We start from the raw sequence: 24130 nt of genomic DNA on the forward strand, positions 1-24130 counted from the left end.
GGTTTACCCAATATGCATTTTGAAATCTTTGAAATGTCCTTTTGTTTATGGAAATGCAATACATGGCAGGACTATTGTGATACACAGGCCAAATGACTGTGAAATAATATTTCTCCATTATTTTACTGTAATTAAACTTCATTAGTCACGTAGATAATCATATTATAATTTCATGTTTGTCTCATGTTTTTAGGAGCTTAATGCTTATTGATTTGAAGCTCCTGAATCAGATACATTCTCTCTACATTCTGGTTCAAGTTTTTTCAATGATCAGAGCTTACGTTTTCTATGACACATTTAGATTTTATTTTCATTCTAAAATTCCAGTCTTATACCAGATTTTAAAATGTTAATAATGCAGCCATTGCTTTTAAAGGGGTTCAATGGCTCAATTCACTAATGATTTAAATAGTCAATTTTCAATCATCACTTTCTTCTGTGAGTTTATAGCTGTGCCATTCCTTTCCCATTAACTGCTGTCACAGTAAAGATTCCTATTGACTGGAAGTACTTCCATGTTATTCCCCATGGTAACTCTTTATTATCCTCACAAAATCTTGTGGGTTTGTGGGACGTGAAAAGTACACTTTCCTCAGAAACAGTGACAAAAGAAAAACCTTCATCAGAATTTGACATTTCATTATCCAGGCTAATGTAGTCTAATGCAAGGCCATCCCTGTAAAATCCCTTGTTTCACTTGCAGGAAGTCTTTTTGTGATGTGAATAGCAAAGCTGTAATCCCATGGCAGGTTTAGTGCTGGCAGCAGGAGTTGGGACATCAGGTAAATATTTATGTTTCGACATTTCTGCTGGAAGTGGCTGTCTGTGCCAAGGAGCCAGCCCTTCTTAGATACCTGTGTCACCCTGGAAAAGTTGTCCAGGCCAGAACTAATTCCATTAGTGTTTGGAAAGCTATTTATAAGCCTGCCTTCAGTGGGATGACCTTATTAATTAGATTGAGGGAAGGCTGAGGGAGGGAGAGATGCTCATTTCACATGACCATTGACATGCATTTCCATAAGTGATGCTTCTCCTTCACACTATGCTCAAAAAGACTGTCAAATAAAGTAGAAATCTGGGTCAGTTTGCAGTAAGAAAAAAAAAAAGCTGTATCCATGCTGTCTGCAGGACCCAAAGCATAACTTTTTACAGAGCAGCTCTGCTGCCACGTGTCCTTGGACAAGCTAGCAAAGGCCAAACCCTTTGTTCTCTAAATCCAAGGAAGGGAAAGGGCTTTACCACTAAAGCTTCCAAACCAAACCTTAATGAAAGCACCACCTTCCTCCATTACCATGCACATCCCTAAGAAAGGAAGGCTAAGTCCTCATGTTCTGTTTGTTATGAAGTCAAAAGAAAGCAGAAGGGGCCATTTCTCCACCCTTATTTACCTGAAATGCTTGATTTATTCTCTGGTGTAGACTGGGAGTGGAGTTTCACCCGCCAGACTCGTTTCCTGTGCCTCACTAAGGTCTGTGCTGCTCTGCTCCCTCCCCAGAGCACTGAATTGGCTCCCTGAGCTGTGGTGTCCTGCTCTGCTGCCTCCAGGGCACCACTGCCAGCTCCAAAATTGAGTACCTGCGAGCAGGAGCAGTGTCTTGTCACTAATACATCCGTTCTGGCTGCTGAGGAGCTGCTTCTGTTATCTGTTTAACAGATCAGGGGACTGGTGATTGTGCAGGCTTATTATAAGAACTCATCTGTGCCAAGCTGCCAAAAGAAACTCAGCTTTTGTGTGAGATGTTTACTTTTATCAATATAACCTCCTGACAGAACCTCATTCACCGCTGGCATCCCAAGTGGCAATTAAATTTTTCATCTTGGGTGGGGAAAAGGAAGCTTTCAGCAAATCCTGTCTATTGCTTTGATGGATTTGTGCAACTCAAGACAATTTTGCAATGCAGAGAAAACTCCAGACCCCACTCCAGTGTCCCTCTTTGCATAATCCTATACAGGTATTTAATGTCTCATTCAGAAATTACGTATGTCTTTATGTAACAATTTAATGAAATTACATATGTCTTTATGTGACAATTTAATGCTCATAAACAGTCCAGGAGTACAAACTCTTCCACCCCTGGACAAGTAAACAGAGCTTGTGTAGGGCTGGCAAGAGATTATTTTTAGGTCAAATTTTACCCACATACAATGAGGGCAAACCACATAGCTGATGTACTCCTGACAGCCAAGAATTGTCATTAGTAACAGATTTGCTATGCAAACACCTCGTATGAGATGTCAGATGGGTATCACACTGGGATTGCCTGGTTCACTTTGGACAACCCATTTTCTCTTTGCCCAATGGAAAAGTAATATGTGAAATGTCTTATTAATCAGCCCTTGGCTGTTTATTTTCAATACATTGCTCCTTCCAAGCACACTACATGACTGTTCCCCGAGCAGGGATGCATTCAGTAAGAAAAGTTCTTTCACCCTTCTTGTAACCCTGACTCATTTATTAAAATACATTTCTGGCTGAGTACATGATGACATATTTCTAGTCTTAAGAATGTTTTTAATCAAAACTACTTCAGGTATTTGAAGGTTCTGTTTTTTCTTACTTTGTAAATATGAGTAATCAAACTAACAAGGTTTTTGCTTCCTTGATCTTGTATGCTGAATGCCAATTTTTAGGATTTAGACTTAATGATTCCTTGGTCCACAATAAAGGGTTTCTTTTATTCTGATCTTTTTAAGGCACTCTGATTCATTCAATCATCAAAAGCAATTACAGAGATGAGTTCAACAAGAGTCACTGGTACTAAAATTATTTTATTGGTCAGGACTGCTCTAACAATACCTGTGCTGAGTAATTTAGTGCTCTCCATAAGAGACACAGACTTCCAGTATAAAAATCTTCCAGTTTCATCACCACATGATGGTTGAGGTCTTCTTAACCTGGTTCCAGTCAGACAAGCTTCATGATATGAATTTTCTTATTTTCATTCAAACTGAACAAGTTTGAAGAGTGAATTTTTTTTAACTGTATCTTGGATCTGAACATCTTTGATGCTCCAGCAACAGGAAGTTACACTGGTTTGAGATTTGTGTCCACAGAACAAAGGTGGAAAAACAGGCTTTGAAAACTGAGGAAAAACTCTGTGACGCATTTGCCAGTAGAGTCTAGATCAAATGTCCAAGGCAGCAGGAAAGGAAATGAAACCGACAGTGGCTTGGGAGGAGGCAGAAGAGTCAAAGAGGAGCAGAGGGAACAAGAGGAGATGGAGACAAGATGCAGCACCTCTGTGTGCACCTTTGAAGGTGTCAGCACAATCATTTTATAGGAGTCAGGCCAGCTTTTGGCAGAACCACAAAGCAGCCAGCCTTGCAGTCATGGTGTCCACAACATCACATGTTCCTGATCATCTCTACAACCTGGAAGTGCAAATTACTGGGGCAGTTGCAGAGGAATGCAAGGATGGGGGTGTGGGGCTGAGCAGGAAGGCAGCTGCATCACCACGAAATAAAGCCAGGATATTGGGATACTGCTGACACTTCAGCTGTTCAAATGCAGCTGTGTGCAGGTCTGGGCTCTGCAGCAGCATCCTCAAACTTTGCTCCTTTTGGATTAACAGATGACATGAGCAATATAAAACTTTATTACCGGTGACACTGTTAAATCAGATGACAGATTGTACCAATGTATTAACAGTGATACCTCACTGAGATTAATGGGTGTATTTCTCAGGGAACTAGCTTGGCTCTGCATTTCAGGAGCTCTCCTTTCCAGCAACAAGCTCTGCCCTCCTCTTTCAGCAAAGCCAAGTTGCCAACTGCAGAAGTCTTCTGGCCCAGCCTCAGCTGTGCAAGTCCCTGCTGGAGACCAAAATCTGCAATTTGTACCAGAAGAGCTTATTCTCTACTGGAACTACAGAAACCAAGGGGCAAGTCTTGCCATGGCAGTTTACAAAACTGTTGCCACCTAATCCTTTGCTCACTACAGCACTGGCATGGGGGAGGAGTTGGTAAATGGGACTGAGAGCCATGAAAAGTCAGATAGAGCCTGACATGCAGCCAAGTCATAACTCACACTTCCCTGAGCTGCCTGTGCTGGAGGTGGTTACCTGGCAGAGGTGACACGTTTAGCTTGGGAGATGACTTACAAACCATGGCACAGCTGCCAGCAGATCCCATCTGCCTCAGCCCTACCATGAGAGATGTTGACGCCAGGTATGGTTTATTTGTCTAAACCCGTGGTTTGCTTTGGTGTGCCTCTGCTAATCACTCTGTTGAGGGCTGGAACTGTTCAAAATCCCACTGTAAACAAGATATTACATTAGAAGAATAGTGTGAATAGAACTTAATATTCCCTAATCCATGCCATGATTTCTACTATGCAGGCAACACCACGTTCACCTTACAGAACATGCTTGGCATGGCTCCTTCACTTAGTGAAACAACCCTTGCTTGGTAAATTTCGGTTTTAGCAGGCAAGGTTAGGGCATAGAGACGGGGGAACTCAGGCACCAGGTTATCACAGTGTGGTCACTGTAACTCCGATTTGGAGCGGAATAAATGATGCCATGTGCGGCTTTATGTGCCAGCAGTGCCACATAAAGGCATTTTGCTGAGCTCTCTGTGGGGTGAGGCCCAGGGTGGTGTGCCGAATCCCTCGTGGAAAGGCTCCTCCAGCTCCCAGCCTGGGGATGAGGCCACCGCCGAGCGCTCCTGAGGAACGAGCCGAGACAAGGGCGATTGAACCGCTGCCTCCAGCAGCCACCCAGGGCTGCTCCATCCATCCATCCATCCATCCATCCATCCATCCATCCATCCATCCATCCATCCATCCATCCATCCATCCTCCTGCGGGGCGAGCAGCAGCCGAGGCCTGGCACGGCCAGCCCGGCATTTCCACCGCCGCTGTTTCCTTACAGCCCCCAGGGCAGCCAGGCCGCGGCTCCGCTCCCACCCCGGCGCGGCCTCATCCCCATCTCCCGGCCCACCCCGGCGCTCTCCCCGGCCCCATTCCCGCTCCATCCCCGCTCGCAGGCGGCGATGCCGCGGAGCCCGCGCCGTGCCGGCTCCTCCCGGCCTGTCGGCGGGGCCGTGCGGCGGTGGGCGGGCCGGGGCGGGGGCTGCGCGGAGCCAGGGCCGGTTAAAGCGGCCGCCGCCCGCCCGGCTCCGCGCTCAGCCCGCCCGGCGCCCGCCGTCCTGCGCGCCGCGGCCGCTCGCTCGCCAATGCGGGCCCGGAGCCCGGCCCGAGCCGCCCCCGGAGCCGCCCGCAGCCCCCCGGCCCGACCCCCCGCCCCGGACCCATGCGGCGGCTCCGGGAGCGGTTCCGGAGGTGAGCTCTGCCCGGCCCCGGCGGGGATGGGCTGGGATGGGATGGGATCGCCGTGCTGCCCGAGCTCCCCGCGGGATGGAAGCCCCGGGCGGGGCTGGGCGGGGTGGGGGAGCAGCCGAGGTGTCGCGGCCGGTGCTGGGCGGGAGGGCGGCGGGGTGAGCAGGGGGTGAGCGGGGCTGTGCGGGGTGAGCGGGGCTGCTGGCTCTGGGGTGAGCGGGGCTGCTGGCTCTGCGGGGTGAACAGGGCTGCTGGCTCGGGGCTCTGCGGGGTGAGCAGGGCTGCTGGCTCGGGGCTCTGCGTTGGTTTGTTTCTCGGCGCTCAGTGGGTGAAGGGTCGCGCATCCGGCCGGCTGTCCCCGCCGCTGTGGGTGACCTGTGGCTCCGGCCGGGCTGGGCAGCACCGCCGCTCCCGCTGCCCCGGGGCGATGGAGCTTCTCGGTCTGCTGCCTCCGGGGCCATGGAATATCGCGGAATCTCACAATGGTCTGGGTTGGAAGCGCCTTAAAGCTCATCTCATTCCAACCCCTGCTCCCTTCCACTATCCCAGCTTGCTCCAAGCCCTGTCCAGCCTGGCCTTGGACACCTCCAGGGATGAGGAATCCACAGCTTCTCTGTGCTGTGGCCTCAGCAACCTCACAGGGGAGAATTTCTTCCTAGTATTCAATCTAAATATATGCTCTTTCAGCTTAAAAATCAACCCTCGTTCAGCTTAAGGTGCTGCTCGTGTTCATGGCAGGTCAGTTGGGTAATTGCAGTCGTGGTTCTTGGATAAACATCTGTGGGCTTTGGTTCTTCATTGCCCAAAGTCCAGATGCCAGGCTGATAACAGTGATGGACAGTCCATCTCCTGGGCAAGGCCAGTTTCTACAGTGCCTTCCCTGAGCAGATACCTGCTGTAGGGCTGCCCAGCTCTCCTTTCACCAGCTTGCTCAAGAAATTAAAACCGAAGGTATTAAAAGGGAAATAAAACTGAAAGAGAAAAATACGAATGCGGTCGGACGTGGTTTCTGTGCTAGCCCACACCTCGGCTGGCTGGTCCTTTGCTCCTGAGCTCAGATGTGCTGCAGCACCTGGGATGACTTGTGATTGCTGCCCACTCCTCGCTTGAATTGCAGCCTTTTGTACTTGCCAGAAGGCTGGGGAGGCTTTGGGGAGGTCAGTGGGGTGCACAGACACTTTTTTCCATGACCTGATCTCTGTATGATACCAGAGTTGTTTGTGGATTCTCAGAGTATTGCAGGTTTCCTTTTATCTTTGGTATCGTGCTGCAAGTACATGAACCTTCGCACAGCGTGTGATTCCACTGATATTTCCAAATAAGGGAACTGCTTCTGCACCCATCTGAATTATTTCTGTGCCTCAGACGTTCAGTGATAGTAAAGATTATGTGAGCAGTTACAAACCACAACTAGATACTGTGAAATCCAGGAAGGAAGGTGCCTAGTGCAGAGAAATATGGATCTATTTTTCACTGAATGAATTTGTAAAGAGGAAATATCAGCCAGTTTGGTCAAAGCAAGCAAGCTTTTTATAAACCCTTTAGTTTCTCTTCAAAATCTAATCTAAATGGTCATCATGAAAATGTAGTACAGATCTGTTTTGACCTGCTTGTAATTTTTTTTTTTTTTTGTTGTTTTCCTCTCAGAAACAAAGAGCCCAGATATCATCCTAAATACTGAAGCATATATTTAGATAATGAAGCAATTTTTAAGCCCATTTAATGTATGCTGCTGCTGGTTTTGTGGAGTTACGCCCACCTTGTTGCAGTTTCTCATATGCTGTTATTTGCGGTTTATTAGGTCTAAATGGCTTCTCCTGCTGCTGGAAAGCACAAAGAAAGAAAGACACAAAAAGGGGTAATGTGCTTTTAAGCTGGTCGAAGGAAGTATGAGGCCTTTTGAGCTGAATAAAGGAAATATGCTTCCTGAAAAGACTAAAAAAAATCCAGATCTTCGAGGCCATTATCAGTGCTTGCTGTTTTTACTGACATTTTGCTTCGTGCTTAAAACAGTAATTAATTCAGCAGATGGGAATCATCAATAAGGCAAGATTTGATTTCCCTTCTGCAGTTTGGGGTCTGAGCTTGTTGTGATGCCAGACAAATGCCATACAGATACATGCAATGGATTCAGGATTTTGTAATTTATTTTTCTAAGCTGGATTTGCATGCAAAGACAAAGCATTAAGAAGCCTCGGATTTTCCTTCTGCTTTGTCTCCCAAATACTATCTTCTCTTAATTCCGGAATCTCCATGAAACATATGGCATCTTGGAAGTGAATAGGAGCTTGAGACTGGGGTCTGTCACAAAGGATGGATCAGTCTGTATGTTTAATATTTTAAATATATTTGAAGTATTTCAAGATCAAAGATCATGAAGGGAGGGGTGTCAGTTTCTTCCCTCTGATTTTAAATTGTCATCTGTCTCTCTCAATACCTCTTTTTTGCTTATATTGGCAATGTGTTCATCAAAGGTTGTTTGCTTGCTGTGAAATTCTGAGTTTTGGACTTCCTTGGCCTTGAGTAGATCTTGAGCATTGATAATACATTTAAATTGTAAAAAGGAACTCACAGCTCAGTGAAAGCATTCTGCTCTCCTGGGTGGCTGCAAGCAGTCCTTAGTCTCTTAATTTCAGAAATTTCATATTCTAGTATTAAAGGCATTAATATTTTATCTTGGGTATCTTGGATTGTCAGTATCTTAAATGGAGGAGTATTTGTGCATCCTTGTGAGATGTGCTGCATATCCCCTGATTAAATGACTCTGGTTTCACCAGATCTGCTATTAGAGAATGCATTAGAGATTTGTTAGAGCATCAAAAAGCTTCACTTACAGACATTTCCTGTAAACTGTAGGCCAGTTCAGTTGGACTTTATCAGACTGTCCTGCATCTGATAATAACCTTAATGGCTGTGCTATAGAGAGCCTTTGTTTAGGAGTAAACAGCATCTGAATGCTGTTTATTGAGCTTCCACTTTTAGGAAGGTGAGATTATAATTCCCACAATTATATTTTCCAGAAGAGGCAAACGTGACCTGTAGATAGGAGGAGGAACAATGTCCCTGTGTTGCAGCATTCATGAGGCAGGAAATAAGAAGCATCTATTGTTGGTGGTGGCATGGGGTTTATTTGTTTATCTTTAAGAAAAGAGCAGAGCTGTTTCTGTCTCTTGAATGTGAATAAGTCTTCAACCACATTCTTCTTCCTTGGTGTTGCAATATCATGGATGTCTATAACTACAGGAGTGTAGGACTGACTTTAACAGTATGTGTCAAAATAATGTTTTGTGGTTCTGATGAGCACATCAAGCAGCTCCTTTCAAAATTCATGTCTGTTTCTTATGACATTAAACCTGAGCTGTCAAGCTGGAAATGAACAGAACTCCAGAGAAGCACTGGCTGGCGTTATTGCCCTTTCCACCACCTCGTTAATGATCCTCCCTCTGAAGTTGTTCCTGATAACGTTTATAAATAGTTAGTTATCACAAGGCAGAGGGAAATAACGGAAGGTTTGCTTTACTAAGAGCCTTGCCTGTGAGTAGTGACCTGAGCAAATGTTCTCCAGCCTTTGGCATCAGGGTCTGCAGCCTGTTGCAGGTGGTCTCTTCCAGAAGGGAGAGGTGCAGGTCCATCAGATGGACAGCAGGGTTGGTACTGGAGTGTTGTGAGCCCCATTTCTTCAAGGCAGAGGTAAAGCTGAGCTCTTCCCCTCCTGCCAAAACACCCTGGTGGTGTTGGTGTTATTGGTATAAACACAGAGCTGAAGGGGATGGGTGAGGTGTTGCTCCTGCTGGAGCTCTGGTACAGAATATTTGCATCGTTCCTGTGCTGCCACAAACAAAACAGGGGAAAAAACCCAACTCTTTGTGTAGGTAACAGAGCAAGGAGAGATTTGTTACTGTCTTTGTTCTAATAACTGTCTTTAAATTAGTGAGAGTAAGAGGTCCTAAAGTGTTTGTTCATAGTTCTGTCTAAAATCAGACATTGCCCCTAGATCCAATGTGATTGCTTTAGAAAGATGCAGTGTGTTCTCTACTAAAAAAAAGGAAAAAAAATTAAAAGTAGTCATCTGTCAGATAATAGAAGATCCCATTAGGAAGCTTCAATTATTTATAGATTTTTTTATGACCTTATATAGAAATTTGGAACGACAGGAATTATAAAGCTACTACTAAGTATAAGCATATTCCTTTTGGTTCTTCAGGTTTGGGTTTCTTTGGTTTTTTACTAATTTTGGTTCTTGTGAGACTTCCAAGGTACCACCACAGAGAAATGCAACAATATTCTAGATGTAATAAATGAAAAGTTTCCCGTGACTTTGAATTTATGGAGTTGGACAAGGGCAGTCCAAGCCTGGCCACTCGCTGAGCCAACAGATGCTTTTATTTTTAAACGTTTTCCTAACTTGGAAGCAGAACTGAGTAAACTGAGTGTTCCATCTTTAGAGGATGCAGAGATGGTGTTCAGCAGCTGTTGAAGACCTGTAAGCACTGGGGAAAGAATAATTTTCCAAATGTTCTGCAAGCCTTTGTGATGACAGTGTCATTGTCTTCCTGGAGAGGAGAGCAAGGTGCCATTTGTCAGTGACAAAAGAATTGCCATTTTTAACCATGTATTAACTCCTGCAGGGTTATTAATTTGCTAACAACCATTTATGTTCTGTGCCTGTGAATTAAATCCACATTTTTCTTAGCCTTTGTATTAGTAACAATTGAAACTGCTTCTTGAAATTGCCACAGTCTGGGGAGGGATCATGACACTATTTTCCCAGTGCTGCTGCATTTTCATATATCAGTTTAGAAAGAAATAGTTTACAAGTCACTTAATAAATCAGTCAAGCAAACCAAGTGAAATATGCTAGAAATCTGGAACTGCTTCTGCCAGCTGTAAGATTTGGGTTGGATTCTTTTAGTTGTTTGTTTGTTTTCCCCTGGTTTGAGGTCAGCCAGTATTTTATGGATGTCATAAAAATAGGACTCATTTTGGCTTAAACCATGGGAGACATGGGGAAGGACCTGAGTTTGTCTGACAAGCTTTTTGTATAAATCTAGGTAACAAAGCTGCTCTCAGTTCTGACCATACAGACTTGTTCTGTATTTGTTGTGAAGCTGTTCCTGGCTTCTTGAATACCTGACTAATTGTCAGTGCATAGCTTTAGAGTAGTCTGGAGTAAACTGGAATTATTGGTGAAAGAGAATCACTTTTATAGGACAGTCAGCAGTGCTGGGATGACAGACTGGAGCTGGAGAAGTTCACAGCTTTCATCTGACTGTTGCCCATAGGTGTGTGCTGTCTCGTACAGGTGTTCTACACATTCAAATTGTTGAGTTTCACAGAAACAACTCAAGTGTTTGGGTTTTTTAATATACTTAAATGAAACGTTCGCATTGGCAAGTTCTTCCAAAACTTTCTCAGGTTTCATCATATTCTGTGTTTGGCTTGCACGGACTGTGTTTGATGTGATTGTTTGTTTGTTAGAATGTTTGAAAATTCTTAGAGAAAAAGGTTTCGGAATGCCTATGGTAAACCTCTTGAAATGTTTCCTCTTTGGAGTTGACCATTAGTCTCCTGCCGTGATCCCTGTGTAGTTTGGGTCTTGGTTACAGACACAAGATTGAAAAAAATGAGCCACTTCATGCTCCAAATATTGCTTGCTATAGGAGTCACAAAGTCAGTGTTCAAGTTGGTTTATTCCAAACTGGAATATTGCTTCAGTTTCAAGAACTTAAAAGAAGAGTAACCCCTGACAGCTATGATGAACTCCATATTTCAAGAGTAATTTGAGTTCATGGTATGTAATTTAAAAAAGGAAATAGTTCATTCTTCATCTGACCAAGCTGTCAGAAAAGAGGGAGTCTGACTGCTCTTTGTGAAGTCTTGAGTAAAGATAATCATCCCCTGCACCAGGCAGTCACAGGAATTTATTCAACATGTGCTTCTGGTGAGAGAATTACTGGGCAGAACTCGAAATTTAAATCACAGTTACTTTGAACACGTCTGTTCTTATAATTCTTAACACGACTAGTTTGGAGGTATTCCTTCATGACACTTGGAGAGCTGTTTTAGTAACTTTCCTAAAAATACCTCTTAATTATTCAACAGGTTCATGAACCACCCAGCTCCAGCCAACAGCCGCTACAAACCCACTTGCTACGAACATGCTGCTAACTGTTACACACATGCAGTAAGTACAGCTCTGCTTTGTTTTTCTTGTTTTTTGGTTTGTTTGCTTTTTTTAACCAGATGTTTCAGTAAATTCGTGTGGGTTTGGATTGCTAAATGCTTACCTTTGCCCCTGCTGTGTTCATATCTACAACCTCTCTGGTTTTGTGTATTAAGCTTTAGCTGTAACAGTCTGGAAAACTGGATGTTTCCTAATGTTCTGAATCTCTTGGAGCTCCAGGTACTTCACAAGATTCCTTTTCACCAAAATTCTAGGTCTTTAACTTGATATTTTCCCTCTGTCCCAGTCCAAGGATGCCTGCAGTAAAGGGGGTATAGGCCATTACTAGTTAGCCTGCAAGGTGGATTTCCCAGGTCTGTGCTGACATAATGTGCAAATTGTATACTGCAAGTGCAAGACAGATTTATCCATGTGAGAAGTGGAAGGCTTCATCAGATTCTCATGTGGGTACGAGCTAGAAGAGCTGGAATGGCTTCATTCTGATACTGATTCTTCAAGAAATCTGCTGTTTTGCAAGAGGCCCCAGTGATGCTGAAATTCCAAGTCTGTCCTTAATTTCATAATGTAAGGACTCATTCTAGCTTTGAGTATATGATATACAGAATAAGGAAAGTACTCCCCTTTGATTTTTTTTTTTTGTTTTGTTTTTTCTCTTAGTAATTAGGAAGTTTAATTTGCTGTCTGGCACTTTGAAAAGGGCTTAAAAATGTGTTTGTTTGCTTTTTAAGATAGCATTTGCCCTTTCATAAAAGCAGCTTGTGCTTCTCCTCAATCCCTCAACTCCAAACATCTGAAGTATGTTTGGCTTTGTCCTCAGTCTCTTATCTCCAGCGTGTCTGAGTGAGCTGCAGATAGGAAAACTCAAGGTGGTGCCCAGGACTCTTCAATTCTAGAAGGAGCTCTGCTCTTGAGGATCCTTCATGTGTATTTCATAAATAACCAACACACAGCTCCGTGGTGCTGGTGAAAAACAGAAATCACCTTGGTTTGCATATAGGAAAGTTGACTGAAGCTTCTCTGTTCTTAAGCCAAGGGTCTCATGTACAGCATTATGTAAATATATGCTTATTTGCCTTGGGAATGAAGCAACATTCTGTTAGTTAGCACAAATATGTAGTTTATCTCATAATCCCTGTGCAAATCTTGTTTGCTCTGGCCAAAAAGTTAGGTTTCAAAATATCTGGCAGAAGTTGCTGTGCTCCTTAGCAATTTCAGCTTTCACCTAGTTGAAAAACAGGCATGTCTGACTCCTGCCTGTTAGCAGGAGGTGACAGCCAGGATGGATCAGTGTTTTCTGGTCGGCTGCAGTTTGTGGTGGAGCTGTCTGGTTATTTTCTGAACAGTCAAACTACCTGCTAAAACCTACCATGAACTGCTAAAATAAATATGCAAAAACTTTTGATCAATATTTAAAGCCTTGAAATGGGAGTCTAAGGTGGGAAAGCACAGAAAAAGCTGGGGGGCATGTGTTCATCTCCTTTGTGTTGCAGATTTAGTAAATGTTAGATAGTCAAATGGCTGAGTCTTTGCTGCTAGATTGCAGTGTGAGCTTTCAGTTAAACAGAGTTTAACAATGGTTCTCCTATGTATTTTTATTCCAAACGTTTATTCTTAATTCAGGAAGCAGTCAACTTGTACTTTGAGTGTGGCTGTATTTCTCAGTGGGTATCCCATCTGGTTTTGGATTTGAAAATACACAGGAATCAGTTCAGGCAGCTGCTTAATAAAAAACCAACAAAACAAAACAAAAAAAAAAAACAACCCAAGGATAAAGAAGGGTATAGAATTCCAGGCACAGATTCTTGATGCAATTCTCAAAAGGTAACTTTGTGTGGCATGGTAAGGTATCCTCGAATTTCTGACTTGTAAGGCTATTTTAAATGTCTTTAAATTTACCTTTTTTTAACTTTAAATGTAGCACTAACCTGCCTTCAGACCCTGCGAGACAGGAAGGGCTCAAAGTGGTTGGAAACAGACAGAAAAAGCTGTTCTGTGTGTTTAGAGGAGCAGGAAGGAAACAGTGCATGAGAAAAGCAGGGGTTGTAAGAACTGGGGGAGAGAGATGGCTCTTTCATCATGGAGCTTTCTGCTGTATGTATGGTTTATCACACAAAAGATAAACCTAGTTGGGCTAAAACCTCACAACTCAGACATAGCTTGCTTTGTACTGATCTAAATGTTTCTTCCAGCTGCCCTAAAAGGAGTAACTATTCTTAAAATTTGTTACAATCTGTATTCTGGACTGGGTTTGTGAAGTGCATGGAAAAACAGAAGTAGTATAAATATTTTAAAAAGTGACACTTGGAGCATTTAGCAGGCCATTTGAGCATGGAAGAAGGGGATCATCAAAATTTCAGAAGGACTCTGCTGATGAAGATGTCTCCATTCCCACTGACTGGTGTAAGCAGTTTCTCTGCTCTCCTAAAATTTGGGGAAAACTGAAAAGTAGGGAGAGATGGTAACAGGAGTTCACTCCTGGAACAGGCAGCTGGAGATAGATGCAGTCCTTTGTGGTTTCCTCTGGGTGTCACATGCATTTTTGGCAGTTTTGTTGATCTTTCTGTTGCCTGCCTTTCCAAAAAGGAGGTGCCTGGAGCATCTTTGTGCCTTTAGTGTTTCCCTCATGGTGAGAGGCACGAGAGATTGCAGCAGTGACACCACACTCTGCTGCAGTGGCTCATGCATTGAAGGGCATCATTGCTGCCTGCATGATGTGCAGAGAAATTAACTTCATTTTCCATTAATGTTATATGCAAAGGCAAGATTTCCAGCAGGTTTTTAAAGCTGTCTGTGGCACAGAGAAATATGGAAGAAATGCAGGTAAAATACTGACCAAAGAAGCAGTATCCTGAGCAGCTCCAGGCAGGTGGAAGACATTGTATACTTTGCTGGAAGTTGGTAACCAGAGAGTGGAATTTCCCTGAAGTGACCCTGACAGGTTCACAGCTTATTGTTTCTGCCTCTTCCTTTGTGCTTTGAGGCTTTTTGCTCCTTGTGACAGCAGTTTGTGGTGGTTGGTTTCCCAAAATACATCACACGGGGGTTGAGCCCAAATCTCTTCTGAAAGATTCCTGCCTATAGCTGGAAACAAACATTTTAATCCTTTATCCTCCTCCTTATTTCAAAGAGTTGTTGGCTTCATTCTCTCATTTTGTTCTGGCATTTCTCTAGAAAGCTTCAGGAACTGTTGCCTTCTCTCTTGTTCTGCAGATCTCTTTTCCAGCCCCACTTCTGCTGCAGCCAGGATTAATCAAGGTGCTAAAATTAGTAAATTGGCATATCACAGTTCTGGGTTTGCTCACAGTACATTAAGTTACTGGGTTTGATGATATTCCTTTGGAAGACTTGCACTCCATGATGAAATAGGCAAAGATTTTGTGACTTGTAGCTGGAGTTTTTTTACAAGGAATATTGGCAACTTAGAAATGCTTTGTCATGCTGTAAAATGACACAGCACAATCCCACTCATTCTGTTCATTCTGATTCTCTCACTGCTTTTTTTGGGAAATTCCCCTCCTTTTAAAGGGCTGATTGATGGCTTCTCTATTCTGAAAATTGGAGATTAAGACACAGTTCTTGTGCGAGTGATTTTTTTTTTTTTTTTTTCAAATGAACATGGGAAAATCTTTTTTTTATGATCTAAAGTTCTGTATTTGTTTTGTAGAATGGATGAAGCCCATTGTACCATATGTTATCTGTTATGGCACTGCCATCTAAAGAACTTTTATCCAGTTGGCTGGAACAGCAGGGTATCATTTCTGGATTTTGTATTTAATCTAGCTATTTTTGGCAAAAAAAAGTAATAAAACATCTCTTGTTTCGTCTGACTGTTCCCATGGCGCCTATCAGGCACAGAGGGGAAAGTGTTTCCAAAAAGAACACTCAGAAAATACAATCAGTCCTTCCCATGGAATACAGTGCTGTTCCCTGGGAGAGGTGGAATTGTTCTTTAAAGCCAGGACAAGGCAGAAAAGGGATTAAAGGTCTTCATTCATGCACTTCATTCTGAAGGTGCAAAGGAAGAGGTGATAAGAGAATTGCTTCTTTGTTTTAACCCTATCACTTTATACACAGTAATTACTGGGAAAAGTGGTTGACACTGAATTTGAGCATCTCATGTCACATCTTAGCTTGGGAAATATTTATTTAGCAGATGAGTAAAAAGCAGGGCTATCTGTGTAAGAAAAGCAAATTACTCTGTTTAATATCTAAATCTTGTTTGCAAAGAGGGCTCCCTTCCTATGAAATGGTCACTGTCAGAGTCCCTGAGCAGCTCATGCTCAGGCTGTTACAGGGTAGGAATTTGCTATTTTACATGTTGTTTGTGGGTAGAAATCTGTCTGAAACCTTTTAGTTCTCTGTCAAGTTTAGTCAAAACTGAAATTTGCAAAGAAATTGGGAAGGAAAGTGAAGAATGTGCTTACAGCAGGACTGCACAGCTTAGAGCCATGGCGACACCAGCACTTGTGGAGCTGAGCATCCTCCTGGTCCCTGCAAAAACTGCATCAAACAACTGTCACATCTCATCAGTTCCTGGCTGTCCCAGGGGCTTCAGCCACACTTCACAGTGTGTCATGTGTGGAAAACAGGAGGGATGATCTCCTGAAGAGTGACACACTCCAGCCTTCCCTGGGTTTGAGGCTGGCCAGGATGTGTGCATGGAAACTTAGGGCTGCTGATAAATGACAGGCCAGACTGGCAGCCTATTCCTGGCCTTAAAGTCAACTGCCATAGTTTCATTGCAAAACTCAGGAAGTGTTTTCACCTCTACTCCCATTTCTGGGGATGTATCAATGCCATACTTTTAATTTCCATGGCTCTACAGCTTTTTGGCTTAAATACACTAAATTATGCAAAACATGAGGAAATTTAAAAGAAATGAAGCTACAGCTGATGTGCTTCAAAGCCAGAAGGAAAAGCCACTTGGTTTTTTTATTATTCTCTGGCTCAACCAGCTACTTCTCAGATCCATTCAGTTTGCTCTGCATCCTCTGCCCTGAGCAGAACCTCGATTTCTTCTGCTCTGTAATTAGATAAAGGACAGACAGGTCAGGCTAGACCAGAGCTTTGCACTCTGAGCTATCAAACCTGTAATGCAAAGTGCCCAGATTTGTTTAAACATTGCTTGTTCCTGGCTTTATTGTTTAACATATGAGACTTGGCTTAAATTACCAAGAATTTACCCTAAGAAGCTTATTTGCAATTCAAGGGAACAAATTAACATCTTAAAACACACTGTAGGGCCTGGAAGGGAATTAATGTAACTTAGAAGGCTGACGAAGATGGGCCTTGAGAGTGGAAGGAGATGAGTAGAAATGTCTGAGTCAGTGGGCTCTCTTCTTTAAATACTTGTTGGACATGGGGTGCTTTTGGGGTTTTTTTTGGGTTATTTCCTCCTTCTCCTCTTTTTTCCTGAAGGAGATAGAGATGCATCATGTATTTTATTGTGGAAAGGATTGTAGTTTTAAATGTGTGTGAAGCCAAGATGCAGCATGGTAGCTCCATCATGATGTTTGAACAGGGCTTGTTTGGGAAGAAGTGAATTAAAGATACTTGAGAGGGAAGTGGGAAGGAAAACAGAGTTGGATATGCTGCATTGGAAAAACATCTTTGTGCATTAAAAATCTATTCTTGAGAGAAGTTTGTGGCTAATTTATTTATGATAGCTTAAGCCCAAGTTCTGCGAAACTATTGCTTAATTCTCTCAACTGCACTTTGCTAAATGCTTTGTTTTTTCATTTGGGATTCAAGTTTATTTTGGTCTGTCTTTTGCTCTGTCTCTATGCACAAGAGGTGGCTTAAATCCAAGCCTAGAGTAAGAGCAACATGGTTTTAAAACATGAGGCAGAATGTGAAAATAAAACTACTGCTAATATTTTCAGGATTAGACAAAAGAATTTGCTGTCATGGCTAGAGGATCCAGTAACCTTCCCTGGTACCATGGAGGGAGAAATTTAGCAAAACAGCTCTAAGAATTGTCAAATTCTTGCTGCCAATGCATCAACTCACAACCAAATGACAAAACTTTCTGTGGCTGGGGCCGAGCTCTCTCTGCCTGCTGGTGCTGCTCTGGGGGTGACACCACGGCAAGGAGTGACAATGGCCTTTTGTTCCCCAGTTCCTCATTGTTCCTGCCATCGTGGGCAGCGCCCTCCTGCACCGGCTGTCTGACGACCGCTGGGAGAAGATAACAGCATGGATGTACGGCGTGGGGCTCTGCGCCCTCTTCATCGTCTCCACCGTGTTCCACATCGTTTCCTGGAAAAAGAGTCACTTAAGGTAGCAGCAGAAAGTGTTTCACTTCCGTGGTGTGTTTTCTCATCGTGTTTTGCAGTTAAAAATGATTTTACAGGAGGTTATAGTGGTGCTTTCTGCTGAATCATGAAGACAGCACCCTTGGTTCTGTTGGAAGAAATAGTGAGCCAAGCTCATGTACCGATGAACTTGGGTGTTTGCTGCTTTGTCACAAAGAAAACGTGTGTTTTTGTAAGCTCTAGTGGCTCTTAATCCAGAAGCAGAATGGGAAAAACATAATGTAAGTGGTTGATGGATAATATCCCACTGCAGAAATGAGGACACTGTCTGGGACCATGGCCTGCTCAAATGCTTTGAGGAACACAGCTTTTGCCAAGAGAATTACAACACAATAGCCAGCTAATGAGCAGGAAACCTCCTTGGGAGCAAGGCAGCAACAGCAAAACTGACATGTGATTTATTATTTTTTTTTTATTTTATTTTTTGGTCCCATTTATGACCCCTAAATAATTCTGGGCCATAAATTGGATTTAGCCAGTGGTCACTAATTAGTAACAGTGTCTGGATTAGGCAGAGTTGGTGTGACAGGATGCAAGGTGGGGTGGAGAAGGGGAGAGGACTGGAGGAGTGCTCAGCTCTTTCATGTCTCAGTTCTTCCACATGGTTTTAAGAGGTGTGGAGCTGATGGTATTTCCCCAGTGTAATTGTCAGGAAATGAGGTGATGCAAAAACCTTTCCAAAATGTGCCACAGTGACCTGTTGTCTCTCTCTCTCTCCCTAGGACAATGGAGCATTGCTTTCACATGTGTGACAGAATGATGATCTATGTCTTCATTGCAGCATCCTACGCACCATGGTAAGAATCAGATCAGAATCAAAGCTTTTCCTAAGTAAACAGTTTGTCATTGCAGCTTTCCAAAATCCTTAGGTGCCTTGTTGGATGCAATTGACCACATTCTGTGTTGTGACAGACATTGTAATGTCATCTCCTGGGACTTGCTGGACAGAAAGTGGTGCTAGAAAACATCAGAGTAGTTTATTTGTATTGCAGACACCTCAGTTCATCCTTCCCACCCATCAATGCAAACACCTTCTGCCTCTCTGTGGATAGAGTGTCTGTTCTGCCCTCATGCTGATTGTAAAGCTCTGAGTATTTATTTGGTTCTGTCAAGCCCTACTGTGTTTGTGTCAGTGTTGTCTGTTCAGTCATCACTTTTGTCTCTTGAAATCTTTGTGCCTCCAGGTTGAATCTCCGTGAGCTGGGACCTCTGGCATCTCACATGCGATGGTTTATCTGGCTGATGGCTGCTGGAGGAACCCTTTATGTATTTCTCTACCATGAAAAGTAAGAATCATTCTTTGTGTTTAACTTTAACATTATCCCCAGGGAACAAGACCAAACTTTCTTTGTTTTGGAGATGAGCTACCAACGTTCTCATCAAATAGGAGAATTTAAGTTGCCCCAATATTCTATTCTCACTAGTATTTAATGCAACTGGAGGCACCTAGGCACTATTTAGAGAAGATACTCCCTGTGATGTACAATGCAGAGATAAACACTAGTTTTAATTCTGTCATAAAACATTGGTTATCTATATGCATGAAAAGCGTTTTCAATAGAGTAATGGATGATTAGCAACACATAATTTAAAATATTCTTTTTTACTGTTGAAGGAAGTGTTCATCCTTTTGTACACACCTCCTGAAATGACTGAAATTATTCCTTTTTAGGTATAAGATCGTTGAACTCTTTTTCTACTTAGCGATGGGATTTTCTCCTGCTCTGGTAGTGACATCCATGGTAAGGAATGTGACTCATTAACAGTGCAAACAAACAAATTTGCCTTTTACAACCAGCTTAAATTCCACTGCAGCTCTTTCTTCTGCAAAGATGTTCATTTCAGTACACTGTAATTGTCAGTGTTCTCTGCAGAACAACCAAACACAATCAGTTATAGTCTGGATTTATAGGTTATATTTCAGTGAAATGCTGCCTTGTTTTGTTCAGTCTGGGCTGCATTGTGTAGATAAAGAGAGCTTGGGTGTCTTGGTGCATCTGAAAAGCATCCTACTCCGAACTTATTTATAGTTACACATTTTAAATAATGTTGATTAACCCTCTCTGCTGCTAATATAAACCTGACACCTTTTCAAGTTAATGCTTTAACTGGCTATATCAAAGCCTTGCTGATGGTTCATCCAACTAGGGGGAGTTGCATTAAACTCACATTTCCACAGAGTAATGTGATTTTCTTTGTGTCTGCTCTGCTGATGAAGCAAACTATCACACTTGTTTTAGTTCTTGAGTTATACTGGGATAACTGCTCTAGTGCTATTGGGACAGACTATGTAAACACATTATTGTGCATTTCACAAACTGTGATCCAAATACTCTGCACTTCTCACTTCTCCATCTGTCCCACCCAAGATTTTCTGAGCTGCCACACCCAGCTCCCTTTGCCTGGGGGAGCAAAAGCACTTTGTATTTTGTCCATAACCACCCTTTGCCCCCTTGACACCCCAGCCCTGACCTGTCCTTGTTCCCTGGCAGAGCAACACCGAGGGACTGCAGGAGGTGGCCTGGGGAGGTTTGATCTATTGCCTGGGCGTGGTGTTCTTCAAGAGTGACGGAGTCATCCCCTTTGCCCATGCCATCTGGCACGTCTTCGTGGCCACAGCAGCTGCTGTCCATTACTATGCCATCTGGAAGTACCTTTACAGAAGTCCTGCAGACATCATTCGTCACTTATGAGATGATCTATATCTCTATATATCGCTGTCTGTAGATATATAGATATATAAAAGAAAATAATCTGCATTCGGCCTCTGTAACAGTATTATTTGACTTAAGGAATTTGGGGGGAATTGGAAAAATTGCACAGCAAAACTGCACTGACTTTGGTAGTTCTGTGAACACAATTACTGTGAACTGATGTTTGTGTCCTGCCATTGCCCATCACATGGCAAGTGCTGTAAATAACCAAGATACTGTACCTGCAGTAACCAAGAGTCCATTCCACATTAGCAGAACTGGCTACCTGATGTTTACAAACAAATTTTGTATCCTAGTTTAATTTTACAATTTTTAACTACGTGAATTTTTCTAAATTAGTGATTCAAATGGTGAAGTCAGTGCAATAGTGAAAACGTAATGCTCTTGACCTGAAATTGGTTTCTATCACCTTTCCACGAGTCATTTCTTAAACATGAATCAGAGACAACTAATCTACTTTTACCACCCATTATCTTGGTATAATGTGACTTTTATAGAAACTTTTTTGTGTTTTTTGTAAACTTTAAAAGTACATTTATTGAACTGAAGACACACAACTGTCATCTATGCAGCTACTCATGTTGCAAAATCTTGCAAGAAATGGTTACATTCCACACCCTGTCCTGACGAGCGAGCTTGGTATCTCTTCTGAAGGTTGTGTTGCAGGTGTAACTGTAATAACCACTTTTACCAACTAAAACCTAAATGTGATTCTGCTGAGTTCTAATGGCAGCATTCTGCTCATTTGCAGTACCACTGAGACAGACCTTAGGGTGGCTTTATTTGGGATGAAGAGCTGCAAAAGGAGTAGCTGAGGTGATTTTCTCCTCCAGGCTCCCAGTTGCCCCTGTGCTGCCCAGGGTGAGGACTGTTGTGGGAATATCCCATCCAGCCCAGGTCACTCATTTCCCCAGACCATGAAGCTTGGATTTCCAAAGGGATTTAAATTGACTGATCCACCAGCTCTTGGTGGTTCTGCTGGGAAGTGCTGGTGGCAGCAGCAGGCAGAGCATTGCTGAGCCCCTGCAGCTCAGGGTTCTTCACAAGCACAGCCTGGCAGGGAGCAGAGCTTGGAGAGCTTGGCAGGGTGTCCTTGTCATCCTGGGACTTCCCACCGAGTCCAGCTGGTCTTTCTTGCTGGCTGTCTGTCTGCCCAGGAAATCCAGCTGTGGTAGAGTCTTGATTGTAGAACTTGTGCTTTACTGACCAGTGTAGAAGAGTCATTGTAACCCTGTTGGTCCAATAACTGTATCCTGTCCCACTACGTAATGAATGTCTTATATTAAGATTGACTTTATCCTTTTTCTAATTTACTCAGTTTTTTCATGTCAGTATTTAAAAACAAAACCAAAATGTGTTGCCTTTTTCAGATTTTGTTCTGGATATTGCCTGTCTGCAAACAATAAATAGCAAGGTAGGGATGCTTTAAAGGTCCCATTCCACTCAGATTTGCCAGAGGGTCGCAGGTTTTAGAATATTTACATTTGTGTAGGGAATTTACCAGAGGGACAGACTTTAAATTCAAGACAGGGAAGAATTGCTGTGTGGTGTTAGCAGGTGATCAGAGTGGCAGCACCACAGCAAACTCATGAACTGCCCCAAAAGTGAGCCAAGGGAACAGCTGGGCAGGTGATTCTGCTACAACAGTCTCGCACATCTGGATGCCTCAGTTTTTTAACATTGTCTATTTTAATATTTTCCACTTTTTGTGAGTTCATATATTTTGTTGAAATGCAGTACTGTTAAAACCACTAAAATACATGTAAAGGTTTTCTTGTAGTCAAAAGTGAAATTATTGCTTGACTATGTTTGTTTTAATTTTAAGTTAATTTTTCATGGCATTTGCTTTTTGGAGTGTTTGAAATGGTTTTTAAAAAATTTCAATTCGCCAAAAATATTTTGAATTACTGTATTCTAGTCAATATGATACTGAATGTACTAGACTAACAATAAACATTTGGTGCAATTTGGAAAGTCTTGTATTCTTGGTGGTTGTTTTTTTTTCCCCTCCATCACTTGTGCAGGGCAGTCAGGGACTGACACTGTGGCCACTCTGACATGAGGGATCCCAAGTTGCAGCTGAGGACCCTGCAATCCAAATTATTCAGTTTTTAATATGGAGAAAAATATATTCCTTTCTAAATTTTGGTCAGTATTTAGAACTTGCTTCTTTCCCTTTTGCTGTTCTGGATCAATTTTCTTATACCGTTATATATTAGGATTTCTTTTTTCAGCTTAGAACACTGAAATACATAATTTCATGCCTGTCCCTGGAGCAATATCATTGCATAAAATATAGACAAGCTGAACTAAAAATGTGTTTCTGTCTGGAAAACAAGCATATCAATTAGTCTTTTTTCCCCTTCCATCTAATTACAGCTCTCGAGGCTGATTCCTCTCAGGAGTTAGGATAGTGCTTTTTCCAGTAATGTTTGCTGCAGTACAGAGATGGGATTTCTTTGTCTTCCAGAGCCAAATGTTTTTAAAAGCTTCTGTATTTTCTGTGCCTCTAGGTTTTAGAAGTGCAACAAGTAGGCAGAGTCTAAGTGAAGCAGTGATAGCAAACATTTGGGTTTTGCAGATGGACTTTTCCAGAAGATGTCTGGGCTGCAGCAGGTGCTCTGAATGCTGGAGATACTCTTAGGTCATGTTTTTATAACACAATAGGCTGTGCATCTAAAAATAATTCTATTAAATGAAGGGCTTCATTTAAGGATTTATTTTAGAGTGCTCTGGTTTGAGTTGTATTGGTTTAAATTAAACTGCAAGGAATGCACAAGGACAGCATTAATTTTTCTCCCTGTTAACAAAAACAGGTCTGAAATCAGGCTGCTGTTCCAATCTTGTCTGCTTCACATTCCTCTTAATTATTTGTGATTATGGTAAGAAATTGTGTTGCCATCTCCCAGTTCTAGGTAAGTAAGGAAGTCCTTTCTAAAGAGGCTTGAATAGCCCTGTGAATCCCTTCTGGCTCAGAATATTCTATAAAATGCACATTGTGGGGTTGGAATGAGCAAGTTAAAGAGAAGACACATTTTTCATAGGTTTTTTCCTTGCTTAAATGCCCCTCCTGCTCAGAACCTCTACACAATTCTTTACTTGGGTCTGTTTAGCCATGAGGTGTCCCTGAAGGCCAAGGCTGTCATGGTCACATCATGTGCTTGACTAAATCTTTTCTTCATGCTTTGCTATTTTTACAGAGCGCAGGATGCTGGGCTGTGCTGCTGATTGCTCTCACCCATCAATAGGTGCCATGAGGTTAAAGCTAAAAATAGTTGACAAAAGAGTGATCAGGATGGCACAGCAGGGATGGCTTCAGGCTCTGGGTGCTTTGTGCCTTTCCTTTCTCAGCCTGGGCCATGGAGCACTGAGCTGTTGCTATTCATCATTTGTCTGAATAAATCCACCAACTGCTGCCAAAGCGAAGGGAATGGACTCAAGACACCTGAGATGTTCTCTAGTGGCTGTTTGGAAGTGCTGGGATGCCTTTAGCTTGTCATTTTGGGCTCTCCCCAAGTGGCACAAGCAGCAGGGGTGTGGGAACATCATCTCTGGGGATAAACATCACCAGGTTACTCTGCCTCGAGTTGGGGTGAGCTTTGCTCCTGCTTGGGCAATTCAGCACAGATCATCCATCCCA

At 42.8% G+C, this 24130-nt stretch overlaps 1 protein-coding gene across 2 annotated transcripts; it reads left to right on the forward strand.

The window, feature by feature from the left end:
• The first annotated feature begins 5111 nt into the window (after positions 1–5111).
• Positions 5112–22464, forward strand: MMD (monocyte to macrophage differentiation associated). Of its 2 annotated transcripts, none has more exons than XM_085077602.1 (7): positions 5112–5281; positions 11381–11462; positions 17581–17741; positions 18499–18573; positions 18961–19062; positions 19449–19518; positions 20269–22464. In XM_085077602.1, exons 1-7 carry the CDS (start codon positions 5253–5255, stop codon positions 20467–20469), a joined length of 720 nt encoding a protein of 239 aa, XP_084933728.1. In that variant the 5' UTR covers positions 5112–5252; the 3' UTR covers positions 20470–22464. The 2 variants fall into 2 exon arrangements, with proteins under 2 accessions (XP_084933728.1, XP_084933727.1); XM_085077601.1 differs by lacking the exon at positions 5112–5281 and adding an exon at positions 9712–9761.
• The last annotated feature ends 1666 nt before the right edge of the window (positions 22465–24130 follow it).

This window comes from Lichenostomus cassidix, chromosome 18 (genome assembly GCF_008360975.1).
Source record: "Lichenostomus cassidix isolate B80296 chromosome 18, HeHo_3.0, whole genome shotgun sequence".
Taxonomy (NCBI): domain Eukaryota; kingdom Metazoa; phylum Chordata; class Aves; order Passeriformes; family Meliphagidae; genus Lichenostomus; species Lichenostomus cassidix.

What these genes read in the sequence shown, in the direction of transcription:
- MMD (XM_085077601.1), top strand. Translation starts at nt 9,727, where the DNA reads ATGCAGAGATGGTGTTCAGCAGCTGTTGAAGACCT. An exon ending in TGGAAAAAGAGTCACTTAAG is followed by an intron (nt 17,742 to 18,498) that starts GTAGCAGCAGAA and finishes CTCTCTCCCTAG; the next exon opens with GACAATGGAGCATTGCTTTC. An exon ending in CTCTGGTAGTGACATCCATG is followed by an intron (nt 19,519 to 20,268) that starts GTAAGGAATGTG and finishes GTTCCCTGGCAG; the next exon opens with AGCAACACCGAGGGACTGCA.